The sequence below is a fragment of the Chiloscyllium plagiosum genome, chromosome 4 (genome assembly GCF_004010195.1).
Source record: "Chiloscyllium plagiosum isolate BGI_BamShark_2017 chromosome 4, ASM401019v2, whole genome shotgun sequence".
In the NCBI taxonomy this organism is placed as follows: Eukaryota; Metazoa; Chordata; class Chondrichthyes; order Orectolobiformes; family Hemiscylliidae; genus Chiloscyllium; species Chiloscyllium plagiosum.
In genome coordinates, this window is record NC_057713.1 from 12,652,250 (window position 1) to 12,664,915 (window position 12,666).

At 42.1% G+C, this 12,666-nt stretch overlaps 1 protein-coding gene across 4 annotated transcripts in view; it reads left to right on the forward strand.

The window, feature by feature from the left end:
* Window positions 1-11,996, forward strand: part of cep76 (centrosomal protein 76) — a 58,641-nt gene extending 46,645 nt beyond the window's left edge. For all 4 annotated transcript variants that reach the window (XM_043687722.1, XM_043687721.1, XM_043687723.1 and 1 more), the window contains 3 exons: window positions 2,127-2,460; window positions 9,741-9,958; window positions 11,622-11,996. In XM_043687722.1, the coding sequence (XP_043543657.1) occupies window positions 2,127-2,460; window positions 9,741-9,958; window positions 11,622-11,760 (691 nt within the window). In that variant the 3' untranslated portion in view covers window positions 11,761-11,996. The remainder of the gene's footprint in view (window positions 1-2,126; window positions 2,461-9,740; window positions 9,959-11,621) is intronic.
* The last annotated feature ends 670 nt before the right edge of the window (window positions 11,997-12,666 follow it).

A 12,666-nucleotide genomic window follows, 5' to 3' on the forward strand; every position in this document is an offset into this window, starting at 1 on the left:
CTTTTTTAAAATGTTCAATTATCATATCCTTTATAATAGATTCTAATATTTTCCCTATGAGATATCAAGCTAGCAGACCTATAGATCTGCACTCTCTCTTCCTCTCCTCTTAAATACTGGGGTTATATTTGCTACCTTTTAGTCAGCAGAAACCCCTCGAGAGTATTTAGAATTACGAAAGATAGCCACCAAAGCATCCACTATCTCTCTCGCTTCTACTTTTGGCACTCTGGGATGGAGCCCATCTGGTCCAGGAGATAGATCAACCCTCAATCTTGCTTATTTATCAAGTGTTACCTCTTTACTAATATTTTCTTTTCGCTCTTCAAATACTGCACTTTGGTTACCTAGTATTTAGATTAGATTATATTACAGTGTAATTTATGGACCAGGAAATTTACTCCATCTTCTTTGAAGATGGACACAAAGTAATTTTTTTATTTTCTCTGACGTTATATCTTTTCCATTATAAATCGTCCTATCCCACTTCTAATGGGCCCACATTTATCCTTCTAATTTTTTTTTTCCTATATCGATAGAAGCGTTTACAATCTACCTTTTGTTTCCCTTTGGATTGCATTCATTCTCTTTTTTTTGCCCTTTCTTTACTGGCTCCTAAATTTACTCCTGGTTCTCAGGCATATCACAATTTCTGGCATTCCTATAAGCCACTTGCTTGATTTAATGCCATCTTTAACACTGTTAACCATGAGTGATTTATCTTTCACTTTGGGTCTTTGTGCCTTAGAGAAATGTATGTATGTTGGCAACCTTACAGTATTTCTTTAAACACTAGCTATTACCTGTCTACCATCAAACCTCTTAGTGTATTTTCTCAATCTACCATAGCCAACGTTCTCCTCATACACTCAGTTTCCTTTTCCTCCATATTTAAGACTTTAGTTTCAGAGTGAGCTATGTTACGTTCAGCCCTTACATTAAGCTATATCCTTTTTTATTTGTATTCATTCATGAAATGTGGCCTCTGGCTGTGTCAGTATTGATTTCCACTCTCTCCACAACCACCTGATGAAGGAGCGGCTCCGAAAGCTAGTGCTTCCAATTAAACCTATTGGAGTATAACCTGGTGTTGCGATTTTTAACTTTGTACACCCCAGTCCAACACCGGCATCTCTAAATCAGTCTCTTCTTGCCCTTGAGGAGTTGCTAGTGAATTGCTTTCTAGAACTACTGCAGTCCATTCGGTGCAGGTCTGTACTAGTTAGGAAGGAGTGTCAGGATTTTATCACCGAGATACTGAACAAGTGGCGATAATTGAATTAAATTAGCTTTATTGTTACATGTACTCAAAGGAGTACAGTGAAAGGTTGATAAGTTGCCTCTTACAGTAACATCTTAGGTACAAAGGTACTTCGGCACAATCCTTACTGGTAGAATAGAAAAATGAAGAAAATAAAGTTATATTACAACTATACATAATTAAACCTAACCTTAAGTAAGTTTAAAAAGGCAAACATCCCAGTTTGTCTCCAAGCTGTCTGCAGCATACCAGTGCAGGGGATCTCCATGTGGCCTGACCACTGTCTACTACCATGCTCTGCTGCATTTCACTAGTATCCCTGCTTGGACATTCTGGTCGCCAGTGTCTCCCCTCCAGCCACTGGTGGCTCCGCCGACCCCACATCAGAGGCTGAGAGAAGGGAGGAAGGAGGGAGAAAAAAAGAAGGGTGGGGCAGATGAGCTCCTGATGGAGGGTCCTACTCTGCCACCATCTTACCTGATATATTTTGAGATCAGGATGGTGAAGGGAATCTTGCAGATGTTCCCTTTTCCTCCTCGATGGAAGTGGTCCTGGGTTTGGATGATGCTACCTGACATTTATCACTGGGTTGTTGAGGATTCTTTGGGCATAGGACATTCACTTTGACATATCTCTGATTTGCTACCCTCTCTACTGAAAGCACTGCCCATCAAGTTGCATCTGTTGTGTAAATATGACTATTAAGGGCTCTTATGGTTCGGAGAGGGTGTCCCTACCTCGGAGGCTGGGTTCAGGTCCTATCTGGTGTGTGTAGTAAAGTCTTTGAGCAGGTTGATTCGAAAATATCTATCATATACATGTTATTGGCAATCTCTATTTAAAGTTGATGTCTCTGTTGCTTTAGATATGTTCACAGGCCTGTTAATCCTGATGACCCACCACTCGTAGACCAACCAAAAAGGACATATCCATATTGTTCGATAGGCAGCATTTTCAATCACCAGAACTTTCATGCTAACTGCCAGCCGTCTGACACTGTCGAACTGTGTCACTTTGACCTAAATGATGAGTCGAAGTGGAAATCCATGAGTATGGAGGCCATAAAATCTGTATGCGCTCCTGGATCATCTATTTCACTGCCGCCATTTCCGCCTTTGTGTGCTCCCACAATTGATGGTGCAGCTGCGAGCAATGAGATTGAGCTGGTTTTGAGGAGTCTGATTTCTGAGCATAGGAAGGTAAGGGTATTGTCAGAAGTGATGAGTATTTGTAGGGTTCCAGCAACATGAGAAATACTGTCAATGTTTCCAACATATGGTGGAACCAGTAAATTAAATCATCAAACCAACATTCTTTATGTAAACTTACTCAGTTTCCTTCTTTAAGTATTTTTTAATTAAAATTACTGTCCTTCATTTCATTGAAGAAAGGAAAGTAGATTTCTTTAATTTGATTTATTATTGTCACACACTGAGATAGTGAAAAATATTGTATCGCTTGCTATCTAGACAAATCATACCTTAAATAAGCACAGGGTAACATCTTAGCCCATTGTTTAGCATTCTGAGGTTAGAAGCAGCCCTAAAATTGATCGTAGCCTCACTATTGCTAAGTGTTCTCCAGAACAGCTCAGTAGGTTGGTAAACCTATAGAAAGCCTTCAAACCAAAAAGAAAAGACAAGCTGACATATTGTCCCACACTGATGGTGCAGTGCTATAAAATATCACACATGCAGTTTAACATTGCTCGCTGTCCACAGCTAGAAAACTATAATTAAGTAAATTAAATTATTTTCCAAAACTGACTCATTTACTCATTTGCATCTACAATTTGCATCTATAATTTAACTTTCTCATTCAAGGTCCTAACACTTATTTAAATCTTTCTATCCATTGCAAATATGTGGGCAACGAAATAACACCACAGAGGCCAGTATCTTGTCACAAAGACATTGTTTTTTTTTTACATGTGAAGAGTCTTTGATATCGATCCAGTTTCGTGAGTGAACAGAATTTCTGACACTTGTTTATATCTGTCAGCCAGGGCTCCTTGATAGAACCAACAGCCCCAATCAGGCAGCTCCTATTCTGAGGTCCACCTGACTGACATTGCAATCACTATATCTTGCCACCTGACTCCAAGGACATCGGCCAGTTCGTTTTGTAGCTGATCCTGGGGCATTTGTGCACCGTTTCAGGTTCCTCCATCTCTGCCTATGATATGGGTGGCATGTCACTGACAGTAGTTTGCGTTTTCTGCCCAGAATCTTGGTAGAAATTCATTCTCCTCTTCAGGCAGCAGAGGAGGCATCTGCCTTGTCAACTTAAAATTCCAAAGTACCTTCAATGCTAGATAGAGAGGCAAACAGTTGGAAAGGCAGTCAAGGAGTTAGGCATGTTTTGCTCCTGCACAGTTTGCAAGTTTGCAGCTTTTATATGTTCAGGACCATAGCACCTAGTCAAACTTTATATGTCACTGGACCTGACCTTGCATTGACCATGCCTCTTACCCATGCAGTGCAGTTCCTGGGTTCCTACACCAATGTTTATCCCCTGAAGTAAACTGTTTCTCTCTTGTTTAGTGGAGTCTCGTGGTCCATTATTGTTATGAATTTACTTCTGTAAAAGGTATTGCTGGAACTTCCTGACTCCGGATATGACCTCCTTCATGATTTTCACTTCCCCGGCCCCCAACGCCTTATCTTCACAATGGACATCCAGTCCCTATACATTTCCATCCCCCATCACGAAGGGCTCCAAGCCCTCTGCTTCTTCCTGTCCCGCCGACCCAACCAGTACCCTTCCACTGACACCCTCCTTTGACTGACTGAACTGTCCTCACTCTTAACAACTTCTCCTTCCAATCCTCCAACTTCCTCCAAACCAAAGGAGTAGCCATGGGCACCCTCATGGGCCCAGCTATGCCTGCCTCTTCATCGGATATGTGGAACAGTCCATCTTCTGCAGCTACACTGCAGCCACCCCCCACCTTTTCCTCCGCTACATCGTTGATTGTATTGGCGCTACCTCGTGCTCCCCCGAGGAGGTTGAACAGTTCATCCACTTTACTAACACCTTCTACCCTGACCTCAAATTTACCCGGACCGTCCCAGACTCCTCGCTCCCCTTCCTAGACCTCTCCATTTCTATCTCGGGCAACCGACTCAACACAGACATTTACTACAAACCGACCGACTCCCATAGCTACCTAGGTTACACTTCCTCCCACCCTGCCCCCTGTGAAAACGCCATCCCATATTCCCAATTCCTTAGCCTCCGCCACATCTGCTCCCAGGAGGACCAATTCCACTACCGAACAACCCAAATGGCCTCCTTCTTCAAAGACCGCAATTTCCCCTCCAACGTGGTCAACGATGCTCTCCACCACATCTCCTCAACTTCCCACACCTCCACCCTTGAACCCCGCCCCTCCAATCGCCACCAGGACAGAACCCCACTGATCCTCACCTTCCATCCTACCAACCTCCAGATACATCGTATCACCCTCCGTCATTTCTGCCACCTCCAAACAGACTCCACCACCAGGTATATTTCCCTCCCCACCCCTATCAGTGTTCCGGAGAGACCCCTCCCTCCGCAACTCCCTTGTCAGGTCCACACCCCCACCAACCCAACCTCCACTCCCGGCACCTTCCCCTGCAACTGCAAGAAGTGCAAAACTTGCGCCCACACCTTCCTCCTCACCTCCCTCCAAGGCCCCAATGGATCCTTCCATATCTGTCGCAAATTCACCTGCACCTCCACACACATCATTTACTGTATCCACTGCACCCGATGTGGTCTCCTCTACATTGGGGACACAGGCCGCCTACTTGCGGAATGTTTCAGGGAACACCTCTGGGACACCCGCACCAACCAACCCAACCGGCCCGTGGCTGAACACTTTAACTCCCCCTCCCACTCCGCCAAGGACATGCAGGTCCTTGGTCCTTGGCCTTCTCCATCGACAGACCCTGGCCACACAATGCCTGGAGGAAGAGCGCCTCATCTTCCGTCTAGGAACCCTCCAACCACACGCCCACCCCCTCTCTGGCCTATCACCCTCACCTCCTTCCACCTATCGTATTCCCAGCGCCCCTCCCACAAATTCCCTACCCCCTACCCTTTATCTCAGCCCGCTTGGCACACCAGCCTCATTCCTGAAGAAGGGCTTATGCCCGAAATGTCGATTCTCCTGCTCCTCGGATGCTGCCTGGGCTGCTGTGTTTTTCCAGCACCACATTTTTCAACTCCAGATATGACCGCCAAACCTTCCTTCTCTATCTGGGTGTATTTACATTCTGCATTAGCCAAAGTCCTGGATGCATATGCTATTGGGCCTCTCAATGGGCCACCTATGAGCTAATACTACCCCAATGCCATACAGAAATGTTAATGAGATCTCACTTGGGATCATAGCATGCCAATATTTTAGAGAATGATGGCTGTTTACTCACTTCCCTGAAAGCTATGGCTTGGCTCTGTGACCGTTTCCAAGGTTAACCCTTTTTTAAGCATTGATGGAAAAGATTGATGGAGGCCAGGTTACGTATGAACTTTCTGTAATAGTTCACCATCCCAAGAAAAGACCTAAGCTCATGGTCTGGGGAATCAGAGCACCTTTGATCACCCTTCCTTTATCTTCCAATGGGTGTAATTCCATCTCGTCAACTTGTAGCCCAAGTAGGTCACTTGGGGGTGTCTGAAACACACATTTGTCCCTGAGGTGTACACCTACCTTGAGAAACATCTAAGAACTATGTCTCAATCCTCTAAATGCTCTTTATTGGTCTTCCCTGTTATTAGCGCATCATCTCAATAAATGGCAACCTTGTAAAATGTCCTCCATCACCCACTGAAAAATTGCACAGGCTGACAATACCCCAGATGGTAGTCTCTTATATTGGTCCAAATCCTTATGGGTATTATTTTGGCGTTCGTCTGGGAATTCTCCTCCATTTGCAATTGCAAGTACTCCTGGCTCGTGCTCAGTTTCGTGAAGGACAGCCACCCCCCACCAGCTTTGTGTATAAATTCCTCTATGTGAGGGATTGTGTACATATCCAGCTGTGAAAAGCTCTTTACCATTTGTTTAAAATCCCCACAAATGCAAACCGACCTGTTTGGCTTCACAATGGTACTATTGGTGCTGCCCATTCCGCAAACTGAATTGGTTTGATTCCCTCACTTTCCAGCCTTCTGCCTCCTGCCTCTACTTTTGCCCAGAAGGCAAATGGCACTAGGTTGGCCTCTCCAAATTGTGGAATTGCTTCCTGGTCAACATGCATGGTAGTCTTGGCTTCTTTAAGTAGTCCCAAGACGTTCCTGAAAAGTTTCCGGGAATTTAATTAGGACTTCACTCAGGCAGCCATTTTCTAATCAAAATATTAAGCTAATCTGGGTGAATCTTTCTTCACCAATTTCGCGCCATCAAGCTTGGGCTCAAGCCTTTCACTACAATCAAGTGGTATTCCCCAAGTTCAGTCAGACTGACTCCTGTACTCCCATGTTGCATTTTTTTAATGACAAAGTCAATCATATTGCCTGTTTGAAATCCAGTTGCACTCGAGCTAGTAAGCACGTTTGCATTGGTAAATCATTAATCTTGCATACCAAATAGTCTCTCAGCTCCTAAGTAAGGTTTAAACCAAAATCACATGTTTCTGCCAGTCATCTTAACCTATTCAAATTCCAGTACAATTCCCCTGGTTCTCAAATTGTGGAGTAAAACCGATAATGTCTCCAAATTAGGGGAAGCATGGGGTTGTATATTCCTTAACTAAGTCCGTTAACTCTTGAATTATTTTATTATCGGGTGCCTCAGGAAAAGTTAGGCTCCTAATAATTTTAAAAAAGCTGTGGCTCCACAAGCTGACAGGAGAACTACTTGTTCCTTTTCATCTGCCTCAGTGTCATTTGCCAGGGGGAAAAAAACACATTCTTTCCACATACTGGTTCAGTCTTCGATGGCAGGATTGAATGAGTCAAGCTTCCCAAATAACTGCATGGGGCAAGAAATGCTTACCCCGACTCAAAGATGACTGTTGCAAGTGAATTTCTTCAGGAGCTGCATTATTTCTCATCGCCACTGAAATAACTCAACAGGGTCTAGTATCCCGTCATCAAGTCACCCTTTATTTACAGATAGAAAGTCCTTGACATTGATCCAGCTTCCTCTGATTCAGCTCTGTGAACAGTACCTCTGACACTCCTGTTTACTACTTTTTCTAAGTCCCCACAATACCACCAACCAGTGCTTACTGTTCCCCAGCACCCATGTCATGTGTGTGCAGGTGAAGGACACAGTGAAGAACAATGAGTGCAGAAATTTTTATTCATATTCCTACACCAGGAAGAACAGAAATATCCAAGTGGCCAGTGACAAGCATTGCCCTTTGTTGAGAAGGGCACTGCCTAAGTGATCAAAAAAATCAAAATAGAATGGGAGAGGGAAATAAAACACTCCACACCCGGCGGTGCCCACCTCTGATACTCCTGTTTATCTATCAATCAGGGCTTCCTGATTAGACCAGAATAACAGCCCCAATCTGGGAACTCATTCTGGGGTCCACCTGGCTGACCTTGTTACAATCATGACAGGCAATTTCCCCAATGCCTTTGTTGTGTGGGTCTCATTAATAATCAGTGTCATTAATTACCACCTTTTCTAGCAAACTGTAATATTTCCTTATCCCAACTAAAATCTGGCTGCTGATTTCACAGGATTCCATTTTAGTAAGTAACCTATCTTCTGGTGTATTCCAAAGTGTTTACAGTGAAAGCTCAGGCCAATGTTTACATCTATGGTGAGCCTCCTCCCATCCTTCATCCGACCACATCAATATATCTGATTATTCCTATATTTCCCCAATGCAATCTACATCTATTAGTTTCGTAATTTTCTCAAAAACATAATCGAGTTGATGAGACATTATTTTCTAAAACTCAGGTGGATAGTTTCCTCTGTCAATCTGAATGTCTATGATTCATTCAGGCAACTTTCTGATCAGGAATTATGCTAATAGGCTTTTAATTTCCCATTTGAATTTTTAAAATATTGTCCTCATGCGAGCCTTCTCCAGTCCATGAGGAAATCCAAAACCCTTTATTAAATAAGCGAGCAAGCAGCTTGCCATATACATTCCATTTGATCCGTTTCATTTTCCATTCATTTGATCTCCCTTAAACAAACTCAGTCAGGTCATTCGCTACCAAATCTGTTTTAAAATCCCTTGTTCTCGTAAGGGCCATATCCACATCCATAGTGCAATCAAAACTGATGTTTGTGTTTTATCAAAATAAAGAACCTGATAAGATGAACTTTTTTTCCATAAGGCAGCATGATGGCTCAGTGGTTAGCACTGCTGCCTCTCAGTGCCAGGGACCTGGGTTCAATTCCTGCCTCAGGCAACTGTCTGTGTGGAGTTTGTACATTCTCCTCATATCTGCATGGGTTTCCTCCAGGTGCTCCGGTTTCCTCCCACAGTCCAAAGATGTGCAGGTTAGATGAAGTGGCCATGCTAAATTGACCATAGTGTTAGGTGCATTAGTCAGGGGTTAATGTAGGGTCTGGGTGGGTTGCTCTTTGGAGGGTCGGTGTGGACTTGTTGGGCCAAAGGGCCTGTTTCCACACTGTAGAAAATCTAATCTAATCAAGATAATGTATTGAACAATGAAACACTACTTTTCAACCCCAACTCTAATTTGTGTTCTTCAGGGAATTTTTCTAAAATATGTTGTACAAAGTAAATAGTTGAGAACATTATTAATATTCATAATGGAAGTGTTTTTTCACACCGCCTGAAGAATTTTGTAAAAAAAAATTGATCTATAGAACTTTAAAGAGCTTTACCGAAACTGAGTAATGTTTCAATTTGTAAATGAGGGAATTGGAATATTGGTTGGCAAAATTTTTTTAAATGTAAGCTTAGAAGATGCTCTGGCTGAAGTTATGTTTCCATTAGCATACACAGACTGCTGAGTTGTTTTTTTTTCTATCAAGAAAAGATTGAAATTTATTGGAGAAATTCTGCAAATATGGTGTGACAAAGAAGATAAACCTCCTTTTATTTGCATTGGACAGGGGCCTGAGTCACCTAATTTTGCTGTCATTAGCTGTTTTACACTTGTACATTGCTGTAAACCGTTGAAGTGCAATTTGCAGCATCCAGAAAGATTAATGGAATAATTTGTTGAACTATTACTGTGCTTTTTGTCTGTATAAACACACTACCTCAGTGCTGTGATAACATAATGTCTTGATATCATTGTTTAATTAAATATACACATTTCATGATTTTCGGGCTGATGTAAGCGAATTTATTCAAAGTAGAGTTGGTAGATTTGATTGAAAAGGGAGTCAAGGATAATTGGCGTCAGACAGGAGGGTAGTATTGAGATCCCAACCAAATCAACCATTATCTTATTGATTAATTGAAATAGGATTGAAGGGCCTAAAGACCCCGTCCTGCTCCTAAGTGCTATGTTACTATAACCATAACGCTTTCTAACTCAATAGGATCTCGGTCTGAACACTGTGTGGGATGACCATCTGTCTTACCTGCTGTCACCAGCACTGGCTGCATATGAGATTGAGCGCACAACAGGAGTGTCTGCAGGTAATGAGGAATTCCAGGATGCTATCAAAAGAGCAGTGCCAGATGGACATACCTTCAAAGGCTTCCCTATTCACTTTGTCCATCGAAATCCAAGGAGAGCATTTGCAACATGTTTAAGGTAAAAACATAGTCCTGTCCCACCTCCAACAGTGATTTTGTTTTGTCTGCAGGGAAGAGAGATTATACAGCTCATCGTGTATGTACATACAATCTCTCTCTCCCTATTGTAATACATTATGGTTTTGTAACCTCACTTCAGTAACAGTGGATGAGAATACAAAGGTTAGATGAAAAGGCAGTGAAATTTAAAAGTCTGGAACTTTTGGCCCTTTTCAATAAAAGGGAACTGCTTACCCATTGACTTGGAAGAATCATCAAATGACCAGAAACCTGTCAGGTTCTTAGCTGTCAATAAGCATGAATGGGTGCATTCTCCACATAAATGTTAGGTTTCCATTTGAATTGGTGTTCTTGTGAAATATCCTGATGGTTGAGAAGCTCTGAGTCAAAAAATTCCAGATGAAGAGCTTATCCTCAACATTGATTCTTCTGCTCCTCAGATGCTGCCTTTCCAGCAGCACACTCTTCGACTCTGATCTCCAGTATCTGCAGTGTTCACTTTCTCCCGGTTGAGAAGCTTTGACAGATTTTTTTTAGCATCAAGTCTTTGTTTAAAATGTTTTGGAATTGTTGTCTAAGATTGACCTTGGAACAGTTCAGAAGTTTTAATCAGTCTATTGTTTAAAATGTAAGTCTATAAAAAGGCAAATGTAGATGTAGCGCATCAGTGGTTTATTCATGATTTATCTAACTGTCCCCCTCAGCTCATCACCCCACCTTCAAAGATGGTAATTCCCATGATTATTGCCAGAGCTTTTCGGTCAACCTGTCCTGACAGCCTCTGATTCACAGGCTGTTTACAAACTGTTGCAGCATTGTCCAAAGATCCTTTCACTGCCTGGGGTCAATGCCAACAGAACATTTTAAGCGGTTTAAATTCTAAACTTGAACAAGGGATAAGAACATCTTCAGCACCAAGTGTAAATAAACAAACATTTTTGAGCAGAGTTGTTTAGATGGGCTGCACTCTGAAGTGATTTTTAAAATCATTTTCATTTATGCACTCATGATCAATTTTTGTAAGTTAAGCTCCTCCAAACATTATTGAGATTATGTCCATTTCATCTCAGATAAATGGTGCTGACTGGGGAGTACATATTGGCTATGACTCCTGTAATTGTCTTGTCTGGGATACTTTATATTCTTGTGAAAGGACAGAGACTTGATTTTAGCAGCTCATCTGAAAGATGGCAGCTCTGACAATGCAGCCCTCCCATGCTACTATCTTTTTAACTAATTCATGGGATGGAGCTTTGCTGTTAAAAACAGAATTGATTTCCCATCCATAATTGCTCTTGAACGTGTGGTGACCTGCTGCCATGATACAACTGAACAGCTTGCAGGGCCATTTCAAAGATTTGATATGAACCACATTTCTGTGCATCTAAAGTCACGTGTAGGCCAGATCAATAATAGTGACAGATTTCACTCCTTAAAAATAATTGGTGAGCTAGATGTGTTTTTACAATGATTTGGTTTATTTATGGTCATGAAGTGTTTGTATTCCAGATTTTATTTAATTTATATGAATGTAGTGTCAACCTTAATTTTGTGCACATCTTTGGAACAGGTCTTGAACTCATGACTTTCTGACTCAGCAAGCCTCACAGACATAGCTGACAACACTTGCTTTAATTTGTTTCCTACTTCTCAAATTTTAGGTCTCCATTCTGTGAGGAAATTGTTTGCTGTCGAGGGGACCAGGTACGCCTGGCTGTACGTGTGCGAGTGTATCCATACCCTGAATCTGCCTGTGCAGTGTGGATTATGTTTGCATGCAAATACCGTTCAGTTCTGTGATGCAACTGAGTGTATAAATGATACTTGTTTCTTGTTGCTGTCTTCGCAAAGACCTTCCTGCAGGACTGTACCTTTTCAATGTTCCAAGAACATGATGTGCTATAGACCTATCATACATCTTGTTGTTTGTGCACTGTTTATTTAATGAAGAAAATAATCTCTGGAAATTGTAAAAAATTGTTTTTTTTACAAAATGTATAAAATATTTTGCTAAACAATAAAGTTTGTTAATTTAGGTAAGATTGTTTTATTCATAGTCTACTTCAATACTAGTATCATGGATAAGACAGATGAATTAAGGACATGGATTAACGTGGAATTGCGATGTTGCCATTGGAGATGTGGCTGAGGGAGGGGCACGACTTGCAACTGATCATTCTGGGTGTAGGATCTTCAGGAATGACAGGGAACAGTATAAGAGAGGAGGTATTTCATCATTTAATGAGTCAGTTGTGCAGAAAGGAGGGTCAATATCTTGGAAGGATATTCAAATGCATATTCAGAGTATTTGAGAAAGCTTGTAGCTCGGGCTGTAGATGAGGTTGTTGACTTGCTCACTGAGCTGTTAAGTTTGTTTGCAGATGTTTCGTCACTATTCTAAGTGACATCATCAGTGCGCCTCCAGTGAAGTGTTGGTTAGGAAACCCATCAAATCATAAACAATGTCCTTACCGGCATGAACTTCACCAAGGAAGAAGACTACGACAGATTCCCCTTCCTGAATGTAATGGTTGAATATAAAACCAATGGCGCCCTCCATACCAGCATATACAGGAAGGCCACCCACACAGACAGAGTACTCAGCTATAACAGCAACCATCCCAACACCCACAAACTGAGCTGCATCAGAACATTGTTCAAACAAACCATAGCACGCTGCAGCACCCCAGAGTTGGAGGGAATCTG